Source organism: Electrona antarctica (genome assembly GCF_951216825.1).
Source record: "Electrona antarctica genome assembly, chromosome: 24".
Classification (NCBI taxonomy): Eukaryota; Metazoa; Chordata; class Actinopteri; order Myctophiformes; family Myctophidae; genus Electrona; species Electrona antarctica.
The window spans coordinates 21,669,300-21,692,782 of NC_136803.1; the positions used below are offsets into that span (position 1 = coordinate 21,669,300).

At 44.1% G+C, this 23,483-nt stretch overlaps 1 protein-coding gene across 2 annotated transcripts; it reads left to right on the plus strand.

Annotated features, from left to right (window-relative positions):
- The first annotated feature begins 429 nt into the window (after positions 1-429).
- On the plus strand, positions 430-20,954 carry LOC306917401 (actin-related protein 3). Of its 2 annotated transcripts, none has more exons than XM_079495625.1 (12): positions 430-441; positions 10,264-10,319; positions 10,420-10,544; positions 11,303-11,413; positions 12,211-12,306; positions 13,593-13,700; positions 13,945-14,088; positions 16,070-16,243; positions 17,533-17,625; positions 18,208-18,333; positions 18,974-19,057; positions 20,603-20,954. In XM_079495625.1, exons 4-12 carry the CDS (start codon positions 11,342-11,344, stop codon positions 20,696-20,698), a joined length of 993 nt encoding a protein of 330 aa, XP_079351751.1. In that variant the 5' UTR covers positions 430-441; positions 10,264-10,319; positions 10,420-10,544; positions 11,303-11,341; the 3' UTR covers positions 20,699-20,954. The 2 variants fall into 2 exon arrangements, with proteins under 2 accessions (XP_079351751.1, XP_079351750.1); XM_079495624.1 differs by lacking the exon at positions 430-441 and adding an exon at positions 8,787-8,957.
- The last annotated feature ends 2,529 nt before the right edge of the window (positions 20,955-23,483 follow it).

A 23,483-nucleotide genomic window follows, 5' to 3' on the forward strand; every position in this document is an offset into this window, starting at 1 on the left:
AAATAAATTATATATAACAGGCTCATGCCAATAAACTCTGCCATGAACCTGATAGAAATAGAATGGTTTCTCCAAGTTCAATTATTTTTTATGGGAGGGATCCATAGAGTAATAAAAGGACAGAGACTGAACCGGAGCGATAGCCCCGCCCCCCGCTATTCATGTCAGTGGAAGTTGCTCAGTGGCGTTTTGAAGCACCCGGAATTACGGTCTACTTCCGCATTTGCACATGGGTTTCCGCGACATGAATCCACGGGTCTGCCTGCAGTTCACGCTCCAACCACTAGGGCCGAGTGCTTCGACACTGGAGAGACTCACTGGGCTGGGGGCTTGGGGGGATCATGTGACTGCTTGCACCAAACTCCAAAATGGCCTCTCGTCATCATCAGTGACAGTGAGGCGTACAACCTTCCTCTGGTAGGCCTCGCTTCAAGGTACCAAGTAAGCAAAGTTAACTCTGATGATGATTAATGGGCATTTGGCCGTGCATGGGGTGGGGGTGATTTGGGGGTTTCACTTATAAGAAAATAACATCCCACCTTTTGGTGTGTACGTGTGTTTTGTGTTGTAGCCTATACAGTACTATCTGGAAAATGGCCTTGGCCTTTTTTTGAATTCTTTAATTTTCAAACAGCCAGACTATTACTGAAAAATAGTGGAATCATGTGATCTGAGATATACAATTAGCTACACATCACGCCTGAGTACACCTTATACTCTCCAATTACTTGACCTTATCAGAAAGCTGTCGATTATTCTGTGCAATTATGCGTGGTCTGCCGCAATCAAATCCATTTTGAGATAGCATTATATTACTAGATTGTTTGGTTCCCCCCGAGTGGAATAGTATGAGAGTGGCGGCACTAGCGTTGACTCCCATTGTAACAGTGGAATGCGGAAGTGCTCATTCTATCTCGATGGGATAGTTCCAATGTTTGGAACTATATAGCCCATAGGCACCCCGCTTTGCGGCGAGATCGAAGCGTGTCGCCACTCTCTTACTATTCCACTCGGGTGCAACAACATCCCTGAGTACCAGGGATGTTGTTGTTGAGAGTGTTAGAGGGGCAGGGGCTGAAATCCCGTAAGGGGGCACTTTTGGACAAAAATAGCAGATCTACAAACTCACACCGCGTCGCGCTGCGATGCATTGAGAGCTTGTAGATCAGCTATTTTCGGGGCTCAACCCAGCACTCTTTAGCTAGTGGAGATGCGGTGTACGACATGGATTTCTAAACAAATTTGTTCAATGCAAAATGCTGCGTTCAAGTTCAGGAGACTTTGGGGGGAAAAAACAACTCCCCTGAATGCTGCCTTCCGGCATGGCAATCATTGGCATAGAAAGGTGTGGCATTTGCAGTTCTTTCACCATAGTAAATGCTGCATTTGTGGTCTGGAAAGGGAAGTTGTTTTACAAACGGGTAAAAGGGCAGGGGCTGAAGCCCCTTTGATGTCTATGTGTGCACGTCCCTGCTGAGTATCGAAAACAACTTAGTCTTATATTGAGCACAAATAGGGTATTTAATGACAATCCAACCACATTCTAAGTGAATATACTGTACGTAAGTGTCGATCTTCTTCAATAATTGTGACCAAGTTTAAGTTTGCTTTCAGTGTGTGCATGCCTGTGGTATGGCTCTTGTCTTGTGTCAATGTGCGTTTGTCAACATAGTGCCCACCAACCATATATACAAACAATTTTGATTTAAAAGTTGATCTCTTTACGTTTTTTAAATTTCATTACTCTTTATTATTTTTTGTAAATTGTCTTGTCTTGTGTCTTAATTAACTGAGAGCTCATGGAGATTACTGCTGCACCTGGACATGTATGACGACACACCTGACGCACATTATTATCTGAGCATACATGTGACCTGAAGAGACACAGCCATTATGTGAACCAATAATATGCTCTTTAAAGATTTCTGTGCAAATATATGTTTGTACAGAACATGCCCTGATGAAGACAGCGTATTGTTTACACTGACTGTGTGGATTCTTACCAAGATACATTTTTGCTATTCACTATTATTCACCTGTCGTGTGTGTGTGTGTGTGTGTGTGTGTGTGTGTGTGTGTGTGTGTGTGTGTGTGTGTGTGTGTGTGTGTGTGTGTGTGTGTGTGTGTGCGTGCGTGCGTGCGTGCGTGCGTGCGTGCGTGCGTGCGTGCGTGCGTGCGTGCGTGCGTGCGTGCGTGCGTGCGTGCGTGCGTGCGTGCGTGCGTGCGTGCGTGCTTTTTTAGTGCGAATTGCAATTCCTGTTGTGCAGGGCAGGCACACGCCTAAACAGTTGCCTGCTGGAGCCTTAACATGTTTGTATTTCCAGCGTGGCACCGAGCCAGCTGGGGAAGGAACATTATCACTTCTGGTTTTAATGAAAGGTGATATAAGTCTTCTATAAAGCACGCAATTAAGGCTTGGCCAGATTGAGCTGAGACGCAGGGCGACCAGGAGGAATACAGATTAGACATAATCCTTCTACAGTTTATTAGTTATAGCTTTTTCATGTCTTGGAGAAATGCCAGATAGGCCTCTACACTTGTATGTACTTATACAACAACAATAGTACATCACAATTTTATAGCGCTTTTCTTGGTAGACTCACAAAGTCGCTTTACAACAAAACCAAATGAACATACTACAATAACTACATGCTTATATACTGTACTCACCACACAATATAAAATAAACCATAACAAAAAATACATCGCATGGATGCACCTGGGACGTATCCTCAGTGATGTATCCCAAGGTCATCGGGGTTTCGGGTCTCTCGAACTCAGGCGACCCAGCCGGGGTAAGTCCTGACTTACGTCCCAGTAGCAACCAACCTTTATTTAATTCTTGGAAGACACTGGGTTCAAAATCATTGATATAGCCTACTGTTAAAGCACACTCACAGGCGTGCCGTGTGCGTGCGTGCGTGCGTGCGTGCGTGCGTGCGTGTGTTCTGTTCACTCGACTGCACCTGAAACATTGTCTGGCAGCCTGGCACTATTATTATAGCAGTAAAGAGTAAAGACTCTGCTGGGTCTGTGAAACAGCGTCATTATAGAGACAGACAAACCACGCCCGGGGGGGCAGATGGGGTCGGTTTAGGACAGTGGAGAGAGAGAGAGGGACTAAACATCAGAGAGGGGAAGTGCAGGCTACAGATCTCCTGTTGGTTTAACCCATTTTGGACTGAGGTCGATATTTTCTGAAAAACCCATGTTTCTGTGTCAGTGGTTCTCAAACTATTTCATGTCAAGGACCCCAAAAACTATATGTAATTGGCCGCCGACCCCCATCTGAAAATATGTCGTTCCAGGCAGCCCCCAGAAGCAAAGATTTGAGTTTAAAACGTTCGCTCTGAAAGAATATATATTCAAAGATTTGCACCACATTTTCACATTTTCAGAAATAGCAGATCTATAAGCTTGTAGAACTGCTATTTTTCAACAGTTAAAGTATAACATAATGCTTGAAACACCAAAAAGGGGTTCCCGTAGAGAATGGGTTAAGTTGCAGCGAAATAAAAAATAAAGGGAGATTATTAAAAATAATAAGACCTACCTCTGCTGAGCTCTAATGATGTGCACGCAAACAGTCTTATCAGGCCAGGGCTTTTTTCTTTTTTGGCAGTAGACCTTAGTTGATGGGGGACTCTGTGTGTGTTTGTGCAGTCTCGAACCATATCTATTTTTGTTGTTTACTGCGGGGGCCAAGTGCTGTGCCGGAAATGAGGATGGCAAATTATCTTTTCTTCTGTGTGGGAGGAAAGAAGGGTTTGAGGTGTGTTTGCACTGTTCACAGGATCGAGGCATATGGAGGCCCCATAGCACTGTAGGGGCTCAATTATGTCCTAAAACGTAAACGGTGCAAACCTTGGATAAACTGTGCATGTAATAAACAAATAAATAAATACATTTATCACACTATACGCCGGTATATATATTCACTTCAGCTCAAGTTTTGGTCTTTCATTGTATTCTGAAGGGAGCGGTGAACAGCTTGCATACTTAATATGTTTTCCCACACCTCATGCTACCTTGAGTTAACAGGGATTTCACTGAAGCAAATCCAATCAATCAATTCCCTCCCTATACAGAAACCAATTGTGTGCAGTTAAAAAGTGCATTCGTTCCACAGTCTGCAAGGTCAGTGAACAAATAAACAGACACAATTAAACCCAAATTGTGAATGAAAAAAAAAAGAGAAAAAGGCTACAACAATGTGGGAGTGAAATGGACATGAACTTGTTGGCCTATATATATCACTGACTGTGGAAAAAAAACTTAACAAGAGCTTGAATGTCGTGAAACATGTTATATAGGCTTATCCCCAGAGGGAATAACCCTGAGATAACAGAGAATTAATCTGTACTAGACCTGCACGTGTCACCGGCTTACTTGAGAACGATGCAACTTTGGAACCTAATAATACCTGTTGTCAACTTGTCATAGCACCTGTTTTAACTGTCTGTCTGTGTCCCACATCTACTTTTTAATTATGCACCATGTCTCTGCGTACCATGTCTCTGCGCACTGCACTCCCTGCGGGGGTGTGGAACGCGTGAGTCGGTGGGGCACACGGTTCTCGAGTTACGTGCATTACAACTGTACACGCACGCACGCACGCACGCAGACACAGAGACGTGGCGCATTTCTAGTAGGATAACATTTTGTTAGTGTGACATTATTTGCCCCCATAGTCCGATTAAGAAAGATTAATGGGATTTGGTGCAGGAGTGATCAAGGAGGATGCTTTGTCTCAGGGACGTGCACACATAGGAGCCAGTCTTACCTGGGTTTCACCAGTATGTAAAATGTGGTACAAGGAACAAAAATGTGTTAGACAAATGTTATGGTAACATCAAATATGAGTACAGAGCCATGGCTCTCCCTCCTCTTGCCAACTCGGATCACTCGACTGTCCAGCTCATGCCCACTTACAAATCTGCTTTAAAGTCCAGTAAGCCTGTCCAAAAACTGTGGTCAGAGGACAGTGTGGAGTCTCTGACCACCTGTCTCCTATATGCACGGACTGGAGCATCTTTCATGATCTGGAGGCTACAGAGACAGTAACGGACTACATCAACGTCTGTGTGGACAATGTCGTCCCAAAAAAGACTCCACTTCCCTAACAACAAGCCCTACATTACCAAGGAGGTAAAGGCCTGTATGTATTAACGGCAAGTAAGTGGCTTTTAAAAATGGGGACAGGGGCTTCAGCCCTTTTACCCGTCTGTAAAACAACTGCCCTTTCCAGACCACAAATGCAGTGTTTACTTTTTATGGTGAAAGAAATGCAAATGCCCTCCTCTCCTTTCCATGCCATATATCGGAAGGCAGCATTCAGGAGAATTGCTTTTTTTCTGAAGTCTCCTGAACTTGAACACGGTATTTTGCATTGAACAAATGTGTTTAGAAATCCATGTCGTTACACCACATCTCCACTAGCTAAAGAGTGCTGGGCTGTGCCCCGAAAATAGCTGATCTACAAGCTCACAACACGTCGCAGCGTGACGCGTTGTGAGCTTGTAGATCTGCTATTTAAGCTATTTTTGTCCAAAAGTGCCCTCTTAACAGGAGTTCAGCCCCTGCCTCTCTAACACTCTCTGCACGTCCCTGCTTTGTCTAAATACACATACTGTATGGGTCGATTAAGACCAAAGTCACATTGTTTGAACCGATAAATAAATTATATACTAATTTAACCCTAGAACACGATTAGACGATTATGTTTTTGTGATTTTCATAATGTTGCTAATGTCTGAGGTGGGTGGGCCTTTCAGTATTTTCATGATGCTCAGTGACATCATAGAAGGTAGGTTTGTTTCCCTGCCCATGTAGCAGTGGCTCAGAGCCCCTGCCTGATGGCCTCAAAGGTCTAATATCTCCCCCAGTCCATGGGGATATCCCTTTGGTCTAGTGGTTAAGATGTTGGACTTTCACGCGGGAAGCCCGAGTTCCAATCCTGGGTGCCCACTTGTTGAGTGGTGTAAACCACTCCTACAACTGGCTTTGTTATTGAGTGGTGTAATTGAGTGGTGTAAACCACTCCTACAACTGGCTTTGTTAGTTTACGTGTCTGTCCGTTTACGTGTCTGTCCGTACCAAAAAAAATCACACCTGTGTGAACTGAGTGGTGTAAGGTCTTATATAGCCTGATCAGCTGTGGTCTGACGTAATGTCTGACGTAATGAAATCAGCATCAACCAATCAGCATCAACCATGCTCATTTTTTTTTTTTAGGAGTGGTTTACACCACTCAAAAATGAGCATGGTTGCTATGGTCATCCAGTTCACACGGGTGTGATTTCATCATTGTTAGTTTACGTGTCTGTTCGTACCGAAAAATGAGCATGGTTGCTATGGTCATCCAGTTCACACGGGTGTGATTTCCTTACGTCAGACATTACGTCAGACCACAGCTGATCAGGCTATATAAGACCTTACACCACTCAGTTCACACGGTGTGATTTTTTTTTCTTTACAGGCAGGTGTGTTCGGGTGAATTTCACCAGTGTTTTGTGTGATAGAGAACAATTGACTTTTTCTATTTTCTTCTTCACTGGACCAGGGTGGACCAAAGGAGAATTTCCCAATTTAACTTCTATCTTTTTTTTCTTTTCTTTTAATGAATATTTTTAAAATAATACGTTTTTCACCAATTTTGCCCCTCTATAATATCGATGTTTCCTTTTTTGTGTGAAAGGTCATGATGAAATATTAAAGAGTAGCTCAAGTTGCCATGTATTGCTGTATAGGCCTATACTTCAATATATGTTTTATGGAATTGTTTTCATTGTGTAAGGGTGAACCAGTGCTTCTCCATATTCTGCAGTATAACTGATGGTCCCTGAGGCCCTCTAGTGGTAAAAAGTGGTGACACGTGAAGCCTGTATATTGCACTGTAATACTACACCTATCTAGAGATTTAAATTTTCGCTGAATTAAAACACTATTCACAAATGACTTCACCAAAATACCAAATCAATGGCTTAATGAGACTATTTTGTGATTTAATCATGATTGATCTCTATACCTTTTCATGTCAAGGTCCATTATTTATTCGGCATTTGAGCCACGGACCACCATTTATTTGATGAGATTGAGCCTAAATTGAACCTCAAAGATTTTGTCCACAATTCCATGCTGTAGGCCTATTGATGTGGTACATATAGGAGAGGTAACAGGCAAATGTTGATCAAAATAGCAATCCTTCAACATTCTCTTATTGTGTAGACTGCTTGTAAATTGCCTAATGCAGATGTTTAACAATAATTTAACTCTTGAGAGCGTAAAATGAATTTTATGCTCATACATTTTATGCTCTCAAGAGATAAAGGACAACTTTAGTTTTTTTCAACCAAGGTTCATGTTTTAGGTTGTTATTAGAGAAAGTAAAAGATGAGTGTTAATTTTTTTTCATTTGCTGCTATCTTTCGTTTTAGGGATTTTAGCTGTTTTTGACGGGTGGGGGCATTCGAGCATGGGGCTAAATATGTATTTTTTTACAAAATATTATGACGATTTCGCATTGCTTGCTCTGGGTGTAAGCACACCTAGGATTCCATGCGCGGACAAAACCGCTGTCTGCCGGCGTCTCTTCCGGGTTTTTAGACAGCTGGTGGATGGAAATGAAGCTCCACCCACGTCGGCCAGATTCCCGGAAACGCTTGGCTGACTGCCGCTGGGGCAAGCGTTTTCCGGGAATCTGGCCGTCGCAGCATTCAGCCGCGTGGGTGAGCTTCTTTTCCATCCACCAGCTCTCTAAAAACCCGGAAAACGCTGGGCGACAGAAAACGGCCAAGCCTGTCTGGTAGGTAGGACTGGTAGGACTATTAAAAGAGGACGGGAAGCGAAGACCGTACGGTGGACTCCATGTTGCTCCCTGGAAGGAAAGAAACATGCGCAATGGGCTACATGCTGAAGCGTTCAGCTTCCTTGGTCTCAATTGCGCATGTTTTTTTCCTTCCAGAGAGCATCATGGAGTCCACCGTACGGTCTTCGCTTCCTAACCTTATTTAATTAACCTTGCTAAAAACCCAGAAGAGACGCCGGCAGACAGCGGCCTTTGGCCGCGCATGGAGGTTCAGGTGTGCCTGCGCTGACTGCAAGAAGTGATTGAGAACATTGTTGCCATGTCGGCTTATCATAAGTGACGTTGGGCTTCATTTTCTTTCTGTAAAGTTGCTAGCTTGATTGATTGAAGTATTTATTAACAGATTGGAGAAATACAGTACTTTTTACAGTATTTCAAGCACAACTCAATACCAAACTGTTAACTGTGGACGACACAAAGCGTTACACTTGTTTACAATAGGGTCCACCATTATCATAACATTTATTTAGAGACGTATATACACTTCTATATAGCCAAAAACATAGCCAAAAACAGGAAACCATCAAACTCACATAGTTGTGAGCTTGTAGATCAGTTATTTTCATATAGCCCCTATAACCTATAGTCGCTTCTTTTGGGCTTGTTCTCATAGGTTTTATGGAATATGTTAAATTAATATAAATGAATATAATCATGTAAAACCATAATATGAAATGTATGAAATTGAAATAAATATATATGAAATGAAATGAAAATAGAGTCACCTATGGGTTGCTTGTTTCTCTTCCACAACCTGGCAACACTGTACAGAACCCGGAAGCGTTAATGATCCATCTCCCCCTTAGAGAGGGCGGAGTTTGCCTAGAACTATGGTGGGATCCATAATAACGCCCCCACGGAGGGCGGGGTTTGCTAGAACTGTGGTGGCATCCATAATAACGCTGTACACTGTGGTGTGTACTGCTGACTGCTGCTCATTGTGGCTGTATATTATTAGCACTTTAAAAACAGGACCTCTGCTTCAAAGAAACGGAGTTATTCTTTCTGTCCAAGCAGAGGAATTATTATAAGAACAATAATAAGGCATGGCTGGTCGCTTGCCGGCTTGCGTGGTTGACTGCGGCACGGGGTAAGAAGACAGTAAATAAGTGACCATTAGCATTAGCATGTTAGCACGTCGGCATTATTCATCATTGACCACACACACACACACACACACACACACACACACAGGCGGCTGTCAAACAGAGAGTTAACGCCCTGTCTAGCAATGTATGTTATGTACAGTAGACAGTACTGTATGTATGTAGCCTGTGTGCTAAGCTAACAACACTTTAATGGGGTTGTTTTTAATTCAATGGGTTCACTCGTAGTTTTTAATTTAACGCCGTTTACATTTACGTTTACGCCGCAGTGCAAATTGTGACGTCTGTCTGTGTGCCTAATCTCTGGCAGTGGTTCCCAAACTTGTTCATGTCTTTGATGAATTGAACAAGGTGGACCCTCTTGTAAACAAGTGTAATGCGTTATTGGTCGTCCACTCACAGTTAACAGTCTTTGTATTGAGTTGTGCTTGAACTGTACTGTAATTCTGCAAACTGTAAATATTTCAATCATGGACCCCCAAATTGACACTAATTTGAAAAGATATGCCAGGGACCCCCATAAGAGAAGATTTTTACGGCTCTAGCAGTGATTCTCAACCCGTTTAATTTCAAGGACCCCCAGTTTGACATGCATTAGGCTACTGTCCCCCATTTAGTTGGGGACCCCCTGGAACTCCCTCAAGGACCCCTAGGTATAACATGTATATTTAACGATACAATGTGACATAGCTCTGTTTACCCTCCAACTGTATATACTTCCCCCATTTTCAACTGTTTATTGTATTTTGACACTTTTGGCAAAGATATGTTTTCTCATGCCAATAAAGCTCATTTGAATTGAATTGGGATGTATTATCGATGCTAGCCGAAGACTTTGTCAGAACAAGTCACTTTCAAAAACAAAAAAAAACTACTTTTTCAATAGCTAAATACTTTAGCCATTGAAAAATAGCAGATCTACAATCTCATAGCTCATAGCTTGTAGGTCTGCTATTTATTTATTTTAATCGTGAAAATGTGCCTCAAATCTTATATCTAAAATCTAAGAATATATAATTGTTACAGAGTGAACGTTTTTAACTCAAATCTTTGCTTCTTCTGAAGGGTTCCTGGAATAACATTTTTTTCAGATGGTGGTTGGCGGCCTATTACATATAATGTTTGGGGTCCTTGACATGAAATATTGAGAACCACTGATATAGAAACATAGGTTTTTCAGATAACTGTCATGATTTAGAAGACTTTTTTTTTTATTTCGATGTCAGGCCTAAAAGCACCAAAAGGGGTTCCCGTCCAGAGTTAACTGAAGAATTCCCATTTGTTCCTTAGGTACACCAAGATTGGATATGCAGGAAACACGGAACCACAATTTATTATTCCATCATGTGAGTATAATAATGGCCATATAGCATCATGTTCACATATTTACATTTAGATATTTAATAAGGCATCTGCTAAATGCCTAATTTGTAAATTGTTCTTCAGGTATTGCAATCAAAGAGTCTGCCAAGGTGGGCGACCAGGCCCAGCGGAGGGTGACGAAAGGAGTGGACGACCTGGACTTCTTCATCGGGGACGAGGCCATCGACAAACCCTCGTATGCAACAAAGGTAGACACACACACACACACACACACACACACACACACACACACACACACACACACTGACTGACACCTCATTTCATCGACTAAAACTAAGACGATTTTTTTTTGTGGACTACCTTTTTTCCACTGACGAAAACTAAATGGAAACTAAATAAAAACTAAATAAAAACTAGTTTCTATGATGACTAAAACTGAGACTAAATATACTGACAATTTCGTCAACAAATACAAAACTAGGCTAAATTGTTAGCAAGGGACTAGTAGACAAGAGATCCAGTATAAGTCATTTTACAATTGGTGAAAATAGCCGATCTACAAGCTCACAATGCGTAGCAGCGCGACATTGCTGAACATTTTATACCACTTAAATGATATAAAAGATCGGTTTCTCCAGATCGGGTAAATTGCAGATCACCGATCGAGTCTTTTGGAGTTAATAATAGAGAAAATACATCATAAATAAATACTGAAACCAGATTTAATCATTAGGGAAAGTTTATGCATGTACTATGTACTACTGTAAAGTCTTAATTTCCATTTTCCAGCCATTTAGTTGCAAAACATTCTGGGGACCCCCCAAAATAATTCTCCCCCTCCCCGAGGGGCCGTGACCCCCAGGTTGAGAGCCCCTAGAGCTATGTTTATAGCCTGCTTGTCCTGCACCTTACCTGACCCGATCTCTCAATACTCGTGGGTTTTTAGATTGAGCTGCGCTTCACTAAAACGCTAATCTATGTTCCTTTCCTCTCTCCTCTTTCCCAGTGGCCCATCCGTCACGGCATAGTGGAGGACTGGGATCTGATGGAGAGGTTTATGGAGCAAGTCATCTTCAAGTATCTGCGGGCAGAACCTGAAGACCATTACTTCCTCTTGGTAAGGCAGGCTAAACACCGTTTTTATTCCAATTACTACACCTGTCCTGTACGTGCAACGATGCAACTTGGGAACCTAATAATACCCGTTGTCAACTTGTGATAGCACCAGTTTTAACTATCTGCCCGTGTCCCTTTTGTGCCCATACTGTATATGGAGATCGGGGTTGGCGAAAGGGCCCTTCTGTGTGGAGTTTGCATGTTCTCCCCGTGTCCCCTAGGGTAGGTACCCTCACAAAAAACATGCAGTAATCCTGGTCTCTAAACTGCCTCCCCCTGGCCAGCCGATGCGCCTGATGGAGGGGAAAGGAACTGGTTGGAATAACGTGTTCCTTCCACGTGCTACGTCCAACCAGGGAAACTCCCCCCTGTCAGGTGTAAAGGAGCAACTTGGACACTCAGGCATGAAGGAAGCATGAGTTCAAGTCTGTTGCTCTCCCCATGTCCCCCATATGGGGACTAGGTTGGCGGAGGGTGTGTAGAGCCCAGGATCACATTAGATAATTGACACAGGGGTGAAAAATGGGTTACAAAATCGTGGGATAAAAATTATAAAGTATGCAATACCTGTTGTCATAGCACCCATTTTAACTGTCTGTCTGTGTCCCACATGGAGATCTCTGTATCGGTCTGTACCAGAGCCTTTTGTGGTGTTTGTTGACAACCGACTCAATACCGGGCACTGCACTCCCTGTGGGGGTGTGGAACGTGTGTGTCGAATTTGTGCGTGCGTGCGTGGGTTCAGGGTTTACCTACAGTGTGTGCATGTTCATTCATGGGTCTTGTTTGTGTCTCCAGACAGAACCTCCACTCAACACACCAGAGAACAGAGAGTACACGGCAGAGATCATGTTCGAGTCCTTCAACGTGCCAGGTTTATACATCGCTGTTCAGGTAAGTCTCAACCATTGCAACGCCATAACATTTAACCCATTTAGGCCTGACGTCGGAATTATAACAAGAATTATAACAATTATAACAGTTTTATTTAATTGGCCACCGACCCCCATCTGAAAATATGTTGTTTCAGGAACCCCTCAAAAGCAAAGATTTGAGTTAAAAGCGTTCGCTCTGAAATAATATATATTCAAAGATTTTTGCCACATTTTCACGATTGTTCAAAAATAGCAGACCTACAAGCTCGTAGTGCGGCATGCGGTGCCACGCTATGAGCTTGTACATCTGCTATTTTTCAATAGCTAAAGTATTGTACTTTTTTGTACTTTTTTGTGCATGGGTGTTGCACACCGAACGTTTTTGGGACACCCACACGCAGTCCAAGTATAACTTGGATGCTGAGTCACACCTCTAAAACAACTCCTTGGGCTTAAAACGGCCATAGCTGTCATCACAAATGTGATGAGGTCGGCACGTTTGGTCACATGTGGGCAAGTGGCTGTGGCCAAATTTAGAATGTTGGAATGGATTCTTTCAGAATCATGAAAACCCCCTGGTTTGACAAGTCACATGCTACATAAAGCATAATAAAAATATGAAAATCTTGAAAACCCACTCCACACCCCCGGTTGCCGGACTGATTAATTGATTGACAGTTTTATTAACAGTATGCACGAAAGCACAAGTCAATACATGAGTACTCATGTTTTGCCCAGTGTTGATTTGACAGCGAGTTTTAGTCAGTCTTTTGAATAGTTTTCATTTAGTTTTAGTCACATTTTAGTCGCCTGGAGTGTTTTATTGTTAGTCTAGTTTTAGTCGACTAAATATCACAAGATTTTAGTCTAATCTACAGTTTATTTAGTCGACTAAAATTTATTTTGGCGGGCATTGGTGCCGTCGTAATGACCGATTTGACACTTGCTGAAAATAGCCGATCTAAAATGACTTATACTGGATCTCTTGTCCACTAGTCCCTTCCTAACATTTTAGTCTAGTTTTTATTTGTTGAAAATTGTCAGTATATTTAGTCTTAGTTTTAGTCATCATAGCTTAGTTTCCATTTAGTTTTCGTCAGTGGAAAAAGGTAGTCAACAAAACCCCCCAAAACGGGGTTGTAACCAGGTTGTTGTTCCTCCTTCGCAGTGTTGATTTCGTCGACTAAAACTAAGACGAAAAATGTTCGTCAACTACCTTTTTCCACTGACTAAAACTAAATAAACTATTCAAGAGACTATAATGACTAAAACTAAAATAAAAATGTGCTGCTCCTCCGTCCTCAGGCCGTCCTGGCGCTGGCCGCATCGTGGACTTCCAGACAGGTGGGCGAGAGGACGCTGACGGGCACGGTGATTGACAGCGGGGACGGCGTCACGCACGTCATTCCAGTGGTAAATATTTATAGCCAATGCAAAAATCTTAAAACGACACGGATGCTTTGCCGGTTTAAATGTTCTAATTGATGCAGAACTCCATGTGAATAAATGAACAACAACAACAACAACTTCCGGTGAATAAGGATATAACATGATCACTGATGTCCGGATGATACCGGCAATAAGGAGAGAGATCTTTCAGTAGCCTTACTTCCGGTGAATAAGGATAATAACATGATGTGCGTGTTGTTCCGTGCAGGCAGAAGGCTACGTCATCGGCAGCTGTATCAAACACATCCCCATCGCCGGGCGGGACATCACCTACTTCATCCAACAGCTGCTGAGGGAGAGAGAAGTGGGCATACCTCCGGAGCAGTCCCTGGAGACGGCCAAGATAGTCAAGGTCAGTCACAGTGTAGCCTCGGAAACCCAGACGTTTTTATTTCCAGGGAGAACAAAAAAGTCTGGGGCCGAGTCCACTTCACTCCGGCATACAGTTGCGCAAACGTTGCTCACTCTCTGCTGATTTCTGATTGTCCTTTGTTAAATTGACGCACACACGTACACACACATACACATTCTCTCTCTGTCGCTCTAATTAATTAGTCTCATGTCCAGCAGCTGCGCCTAGTTTCTCCCGGCGGATCCTGCCGGGAGCTGCCTATGCCATAAAAACCATAGGTGAGTTCCAGTCTAGTCAGTTTCATTTAGTTTTTGTCACATTTTAGTCACCTGGAATGTTTTTAGTGTTTAGTCTAGTTTTAGTCTACTAAATATCATAAGATTTTAGTCGACTAAATCAACTGTAGATTTAGTCGACTAAAATCTTATATTTAGTAAAATGTATTTTGGCGGGCCTTGATGGCGTCGTAATGACTACAATTTGCTGAAAATAGCTGATCTACAAGCTCACAACGTGTCGCGCTGCGTTTCATATTCCATCCTAATTGGCTAACATTGGCTTTCAAAGTTTGCAGGATTGGCCCGTTTTTAACAAATAGCCTTAAATCATGAACGCAGCGTGCAATTTACGTGAAATCTTTCACAGACTTTCCTACTAGGCTGAGGAATATATCCCACCCTTTTCACATTGGCCTATTATAGCGCCACCAGGAGGCGACAACCTGACCTGCAGCCCTGGTGGAGACCTGTGCCCCGAGGGGCACTTTATCTAGTTAAGGTATTGTTCCGTTCAGTGTGAGAGGACCTCAGTGGAAATACGTCTTCAGACTTTCCTGTGAAATCCTTGAATCTCTGACGCTGATTATATTTTTTATAATTGCTTTTCTAAATAAATCAAATCAAATAATAAAAAATAATAATAAATGCAGTGCATGCTTCCTTGTGCATGCATTTCTCTGACTGGCCACCAGAGCGCAGTAAAGCAACAATGTCACTACCACTGTATGTGATAGTTGGAAGTCTTGGTGATTTTTCTGTAATCAAGGACATCTTGTAAGAATCTGTTGCTGTACCTCCCCTTAATGTGTTTTTCCAGTAGTCTTTGTTCAAATGAATATATATATATATATTTATATATGATGTTGGTAGACCCGAAACCCTGTTGACCTCAGGATACATCACTGAGGATACGTCCCAGGTGAAACCCCGTTGACCTCATGATACATCACTGAGGATACGTCCCAGGTGAAACCCCGTTGACCTCATGATACATCACTGAGGATACGTCCCAGGTGCATCCATGCCATGTATTTTTACTTTTTAGTTATACCCAATAGATAAATTAGAATGTACACGGTTGCCTTATTATAAAAGTGAAACTTTAGGAGAAGAAAATGCGACTCTATGTTCAACTTCAAAGATGCATTTGTGTACAGTGTTTAGTTTTTAATTTGTTGATGAAATTGTCAATATATTTACCTTAGTTTTAGTCATCATAGCTTAGTTTTCATTTAGTTTCCATTTAGACTTCGTCAACCAACATTTTTTTGTCACAGTATTAGTCGGCGAAATCAACACTGACACAAACGCGGCGTTTCCTTGGTGTGTTTTTTCTTTTCTTTTTTTTTAAAATAATTTTTATCCCACGATTTTGCAACCCATTTTTTCACCCAGTGTCAATTATCTAATGTAATCCTGGGCGCTACACTTCCTCTGCCAACCTGGGTGGGCAGCGGACTGACCTCATGCTTCCTTCTATGCATGAGTCCAGCTGCTTCTTTTCACCTGACAGGGGAGAGTTTCCCCAGCCGGACGTAGCGCTTGGAAGGAACACGTTATTCCGACCAGTTCCTTTCCCCTCCATCAGGCGCCCCGGCTGGCCAGGGGGAGGCATGACCAGGATTACTGCATGTTTTTTGTGAGGGTACCTACCCTAGGGGACACGGGGAGAACATGCAAACACCGAGTTTTTTTTCTTTCAGGAGCGCTTCAGCTACGTGTGTCCCGACCTGGTGAAGGAGTTCAGCAAGTACGACACGGACGGCTCCAAGTGGATCAAACAGTACACGGGTGTCAACGCCGTCAGCAAGAAGGAGTTTACCATCGACGTGGGCTACGAGCGCTTCCTGGGACCCGAGATCTTCTTCCACCCCGAGGTAAGAAGGTAGTTCAGCATCGATGTGGGCTACGAGCGCTTCCTGGGACCCGAGATCTTCTTCCACCCCGAGGTAAGAAGGTAGTTCAGCATCGATGTGGGCTACGAGCGCTTCCTGGGACCCGAGATCTTCTTCCACCCAGAGGTAAGAAGGTAGTTCAGCATCGACGTGGGCTACGAGCGCTTCCTGGGACCCGAGATCTTCTTCCACCCAGAGGTAAGAAGGTAGTTCAGCATCGACGTGGGCTACGAGCGCTTCCTGGGACCCGAGATCTTCCACTCCGAGGTAAGAAGGTAGTCCAGCATCGACGTGGGCTACGAGCGCTTCCTGGGACCCGAGATCTTCCACTCCGAGGTAAGAAGGTAGTCCAGCATCGACGTGGGCTACGAGCGCTTCCTGGGACCCGAGATCTTCCACTCCGAGGTAAGAAGGTAGTCCAGCATCGACGTGGGCTACGAGCGCTTCCTGGGACCCGAGATCTTCGTCCACCCAGAGGTGCACCACATTTACTTTTTACATTTTTTATAATGTTTTTTTTATTAGGTTTTTTTTCATACAAGGAACATAGTACACAAAAAAACAACAAAAAACAGCAACAACATCCATAACAAAACAAAACCAACATTGACGGCATACCAACCCATCTCTCTCTGCCCTGAAGAGAGAGATGTTATCTTTGCGGTCTCGATCCAGCTCAGCATTATATACTCTGTCTTAATCTCAGGATTTACTCCAGGGTTCCCCAATTAATTTTCCTCAAGGGCCATATTTTGACTAGGGAACCAGGCTGGGGGCCGAGTCTGAACGCTGTTTTTTTATTTTGTCATTAATTAATTAAAAACTGTTCTCAACCAGTGGTCCGGGGACCACCAGTGGTCCTTGAGGGGGTGCCCAGTTTGACATGCATAGGCTACTGACCCCCATTTAATGCCATTTATATCTGGGACACCCCCCCCAAAACAAAACTAAAAACTTTTTTTTTCTTTTTGTAATTCTTCCATGGGCCACAAGGGGGCGCTCCGCCTATTGGGGAACCCTGATTTACTCTATGTTGATTCCGGTGTAGCTTTCACCATTTGTCACATGCCCTGCCTGGGGGGGTCGACGTCGGCAAGGGCATGCAGTCGCAGCGGGTTCCTAACGCCGAATCAAAATAAGGGGGAATGGGGGGGATGGTATCCGGACGTAAGAGCGAGCGAAAAAGTGCTGGTGATTTTATCTCAGGTAGTGGATATGCTGTTTTGGAGCCAGGTCATTAAACAATAATTGTGTGTGTTTCTTTTGTCCAGTTTGCCAACCCAGACTTCACCCAGCCCATCTCTGAGGTGGTGGACGAGGTGATCCAGAACTGTCCTATTGATGTCAGACGTCCACTGTACAAGGTAACACTATACAACAAGACCTAGTAGCAGTGTCATTATAGTCTCTTGAATAGTTTTCACTTAGTTTTAGTCACATTTTAGTCACCCAGAATGTTTTAGTGTTAGTCTAGTTTTAATCGACTAAATATCATAAGATTTTAGTCGACTAAATCTACAGGTGATTTAGTTGACTAAAATGTGTTTTGGCGGGCCTTGATGTCGTCGTAATGGCTGATTTTATACTTGCTGAAAATAGCCGATCTACAACGCGTCGCGAGCTTTCCTACTAGGCTGAGTAATATATCCCACCCTTTTCACATTGGCCTGTTATAGCGCCACCAACAGATGGAGTTTTACAAAACACATTTTTGGAACAAAATGCCTCAAATCATCCAATTGCCATCCAAGGCGTAAGAAGAAATGGCACCCTTTACACATTGGCCTTTTATAGCGGAGACCTGTGCCCCGAGGGGCACTTTATCTAATTTATTTTTGCTTTAACCCCTGTATTCAAGTTGTTAAGTCAGAGTGCAAAAACAAAAAAAAGGAGTCCCATTTCTACCAAAGCTGACTGGTTGTTAAGATGTTTGCGTTGTCCGACAGAACGTGGTGCTGTCCGGCGGCTCCACCATGTTCAGGGACTTTGGTCGACGTCTGCAGAGAGACCTGAAGAGGACGGTGGACGGACGACTGAAACTCAGCGAGGAGCTGAGCGGAGGCAAGTTAACGGTAAGATGCATGCAGAGCTCATGGATTATTAAAAACCCATTCTGGGCGGGAACCCCTTTTGGTGTTTTAGGTGTTATGTTATACCTTAGCTATTGAAAAATAGCAGATCTACGAAGTCAGGAAATGTAGTCCTTTTTCCACCACTCCTTATTATTTTCTAACTTCTCTTAATTTTATCCCACAATTTTGCAACCCATTTTTTTCACCCAGTGTCAATTATCTAATGTAATCCTGGGCACTTAAACTTCCTCTGCCAACCTGGGGCGGCAGCGGACTGACCTCATGCTTCCTTCTATGCATGAGGAGTCCAAGCTGCTTCTTCTTTACACCTGACAGGGGGGAGTTTCCCCGGACGGACGTAGCGCGTGGAAGGAACACGTTGTTACGAATTTCCGACCAGTTCCCAGGATTACTGCATGTTTTTTTAATGAGGGTACCTACCCTAGGGGACACGGAGAGAACATGCAAACTCCACACAGAAATGCCTTTTCGCCAACCCCGCATCGGGTATGGGCACTGATTGGAGGAGGGAACACGCCCCCACAGTGGCCACAGCATCCCCTGTGGCTGTGAGGCGACGGCACTACCAACTGTGCCACCGTGCCCTGCCAAAACAATGTTCTGTGTGCTGTGTTTTCAGCCCAAGCCCATCGACGTGCAGGTCATCACCCATCACATGCAGAGATATGCTGTGTGGTTTGGAGGATCCATGCTGGCTTCCACCGTGAGTAGCAGTGTTGATTTCGTCGACTAAAACTAAGACGAAAATTTTGTAATGTTGACTACCTTTTTTCACTGACGGAAACTAAATGAAAACAAAGCTATGGTGACTAAAACTAAGACTAAATATACTGACAATTTCGTCAACAAATAAAAACTAGACTAAAATGTTAGGAAGGGACTAGTGGACAAGAGATCCACTATATTCAGTCGTTACGACGGAATCAAGGCCCGCCAACATACATTTTGTTCGACTACCGTAAATCAACTGTAGATTTAGTCGACTAAAATCTTATGATGTTTAGTCGACTAAAACTAGACTAACACTAAAACATTCCAAGTGATTAAAATGTGACTAAAACTAACTGAAAACTATTCAAGAGACTATGACTAAAACTAAAATCAAAATGTGCTGCCAAAAACAACACTGGTGAGTAGCAAAACGAACCTTCTGCTTCTGCCCTGTTATTCTGTACTAGTACTATGGTGGTGTCCACAAGAATGACGCGTGTATCATTAACACATTCAGACCGTACGATGTGTGGGTGACGTCATAACTAATCCAACCGACGGGCATTCATTGATACATTTCATTGATATCAAACGAGAGAAAAATATTGTTTTTTTGTTTGCCTCCAAGGCCACCATACTCCTTGCTCTTCGCACATCCACGGTCCCGTTCACTTCCCTGTTTACCGTTGCAGAAAGAATCCCTCGTATCTGCTAATCTAGGGATTGGCAGATTTTTGTCCGGAACGGAAGGGGGGGGGGGCTTTACAGAGTAAAAGCGGCCAGCACCCCGAGCTTCTATTTTGAAAGAAATCCCGGCACTGATTGTGTTAACGGCCAGCTGAAACAAGCGCTCTCTGGACAAACCTCCCGGCCGTTGTTTGCGTTCGTTTCCAACGTTCTTTTGTTGGTCCAGTCACTGTTTTTGTTCTGTAGCTCCAGTTAGCTCATAACATTAGCCGCTGTTGTCACTTGGCCCTGCTGCTGCTGCTGCGGCCATAGAGTTTTACTCTGGGGTTTTACTGCGGCGTTGCAGAGTCTGGGTTAGTACTTCTGCAGTGGTGCGTCGTCTCAGGCCTTAGAAGGCACTCCCTCCACATTGGCTTAGGTGGCGTGTATGGGTTCAGACTCGTGGCAGTCAATCATGACTAGGTCGGTCGTCAATGCCAACCCGAGCGAAATTAGTCCATGTTTCACCTGGCAAAAAGCAGTTGTGCAAGCACTGAAAACCACTGCCTAAAGAGCCTTGCAAACGGGGAGCGATATAACACGCCTATAGTTCATTTTCAATGAGACCTGCGTTTTTGCTCTGAGAAGTCGCGGTGCGACAACGAGCGCGGTCCCATGATTTTTTTTGCCGCGCGTGCTCGTTACGTGCACACGCTTTTTTTTACGCTTGCGTTGTTGCGCCCCTCTTGAGCAGACCTGGAGGAGACCTGTGTTGATCCAGGCAACAACGCCTGCGTTCCTCGCTTCACGTTTGCAAGGCCCTTTTTATACTTCCAAAAAAAGTTGATGTTCATATCTATGTTCTCTCCAGCCTGAATTCTACCAAGTGTGCCACACCAAGAAAGACTATGAAGAGATCGGCCCGAGCATCTGCCGCCACAACCCAGTATTCGGAGTGATGTCCTAGGGTGGGCGGCCGGGCCGGGCGGCGCAGCCTGGAGGGAGAGAAGAAGGATGGGCACAGGATGGCGCGAGGACCCCCCCGCAGACCAGGACCAGACCAGACCAGACCACACATACTGTGGAAGTCAGAGTGTAGAGTAGGAGAGTAGCGACACGCTTTGATCTTGCCGCAATGCGGGTGCCTATGGCTATAGTTCCAAACATTGGAACTATAGCCAAACATTGGAACTATCCCATTGATACAAAGCGGGTGCCTATGGGCTATAGTTCCAAACATTGGAACTATAGCCAAACTTTGGAACTATCCCATTGAGACAAAGCGGGTGCCTATATGGGCTATAGTTCCAAACATTGCTCCTATATGGCTGGAACTATCCCATTGAGATAGAATGAGCACTTCCGCATTCCATTTTTACAATGGGAGTCAACGCTATAGTGTCGCCACTCTCTTACTACTATTACTCTGGTGGAAGTACACAATAGCCTTTTGCACGGATGCGCCGACACAACTTGTTGATCATTCGACTTAAAAACGACAATGGACCAAACTAAACAACAACAACAACAAAAAAGAACGGCAGTGTCCGCAGTCTCTTCACCCATGAGAGGATAGCGGGGACAAAAAAAAGCATCCTCATTAAAAAATGTTTACCTGCCGCTAGTATAATAAACAGGGGATCAAATCTTTAATTTCCATGTGCCTGATATATGTTGTTGTTATAATTATCCTCACAGGGTTGGAAATATGTTTAGCCTGGCTTGGCACAGCCTCATAGCGGGTATTCCATGAAGATTCCTCCCCGCGTATGGGTCTGGGGTCGGTCCCATTGGCAGAGAGGGTGAGTCTGGGGTCAGTCCCATAGGCAGAGAGTATGAGTCTGGGGTCGGTCCCATTGGCAGAGTATGAGTCTGAGGTCGGTCCCATTGGCAGAGAGTATGAGTCTGGGGTCGGTCCCATTGGCAGAGAGTATGAGTCTGGGGTCGGTCCCATTGGCAGAGAGTATGAGTCTGGGGTCGGCCCCATTGGCAGAGAGGGAGTCTGGGGTCGGCCCCATTGGCAGAGAGTATGAGTCTGGGGTCGGCCCCATTGGCAGAGAGTATGTGGAAGCTGGAGAAATGCAGAAAATGACCGGGGCCCAATCAGTGCGTTTCAACAGCGAAAAGCAGCCTCTGATTGGTTCATGTGTATATATGGCGACGTAACATTTCATGCTTTCATACTTTCAAAACAACAATGGCTGACCTCAACGCAACAAGCTACTGCGTGAAAAGAGGAGTTAAAAGAGTTAACGGGCAATTATGGGCACTAGATTTGCCCGTAAACCTCAAGTTTAGCAGGCATATACAATTCGGGAGTTTACCGGAGTCTGTTGGAAAGTTTAACGGGAGTTTCCTGTAATATACACATCCGTATTCCATGCTTTTTGCGCAACTTAATTAAGTTTAAAAGTTTACACGGAAACGATAAGAACAGCAGTTATTTCAGACATAGACTGACATTATATCTGACATCTCGCTCACGTAGAAAGTAGAAACTAAGCAGACCTTGTTGTTTTTAGCGTAGTATCTTGACATGCATGAGTGTGGTGACGTCAGCTTTTTGTTACACTGATTGGCTAGACGGCTCGGTCTGTCAAGGCAACTACTAACGCCCACTTTTCATGGTGCCTATGGGGTGGCTATGGGGTGTGAAATCAACCCTCAAGGCTTTCTGACAGACAAACCCCTCCCCTACTGGGTGCGGTTTTTCCTTTTCTTTTACATGACTTGGGGGCGTGTTATAATGAAGTAGACTCTAGAAAAGCATTCCAGCAGCCAGCTCGTAGCATGCCTCGTTAGGCAATAGACTTTCAATCCATATACCTCCTGTGTTGAGTGGGTTCGAATCGTGCTCTTATCATTTTTGTGTCCACCGCAAACAACTTTTTTTTGCGGATAAAGTGAAGTTTGCTTTGGTCCGACATGTGTTGCGACGTGCTTGCGGTTAGGTTTAGGTTTGGGATTTGGGCTAGGGTTAGTAATAGTGGGAAAACGACCGGATTAAGGTTGGTGAGGAGTCCGTTAAAATGACCGGATTAAGGTCAGTGAGGGTTCCGTTAAAACGACCGGATTAAGGTCAGTGAGGGGTCCGTTAAAATGACTGGATTAAGGTCAGTGAGGGGTCCGTTAAAACGGCCGGATTAAGGTTGGTGAGGGGTCCGTTAAAACGGCCGGATTAAGGTTGGTGAGGGGTCCGTTAAAACAACCGGATTAAGGTTGGTGAGGGGTCCGTTAAAACGACCGGATTAAGGTTGGTGAGGGGTCCGTTTGTGGCTTTGTGTGGTGCCACTCAATGACTACTGGGTTGGGCTTGCTGGATGCATGGTCCAACCCCTAGTATGTCTGTCAGAAGCCGTTGAGGGGTGATTTCACCCGAGTGCGAGGACTCTTCAGTGAATCCCCCGCTATGAGGCTGTGCCAAGCCAGGCTATGGAATATGTAGTTAATAATGGATGCGACTCCTGTATAAATGCACTTCTGTTGTACATGGGTTGGGTTGTTAATATGTTTGTTGTTGTCTCGGTGGATCATGAAGGAAGCAGGATGACATGCTTAGAGCGATGAAACAAAACACTATAAACAGAATTAAACTAGTCTCGCGTTACCAGACTGTTGACTCTCGCAATTTCCAAATGCTTCATCATACAGTCTGGACCAACGGAAGAGCTATCATGCGTAAGCCATAAAGCGGAAGTGGAGCCTCCTCCCCACTTCCGTTTCGTCTTTACAGTCGCGCAAATTTATCCCGA

Bases quoted from the DNA above. Each gene is read 5' to 3' on its own strand.
- LOC306917401 (XM_079495624.1), top strand. From the start codon at position 8,914: ATGGCTGGTCGCTTGCCGGCTTGCGTGGTTGACTGCGGCACGGG. The intron at 12,307-13,592 runs GTAAGTCTCAAC...CTCCGTCCTCAG, and splicing joins GTTTATACATCGCTGTTCAG to GCCGTCCTGGCGCTGGCCGC. The intron at 13,701-13,944 runs GTAAATATTTAT...TGTTCCGTGCAG, and splicing joins TCACGCACGTCATTCCAGTG to GCAGAAGGCTACGTCATCGG.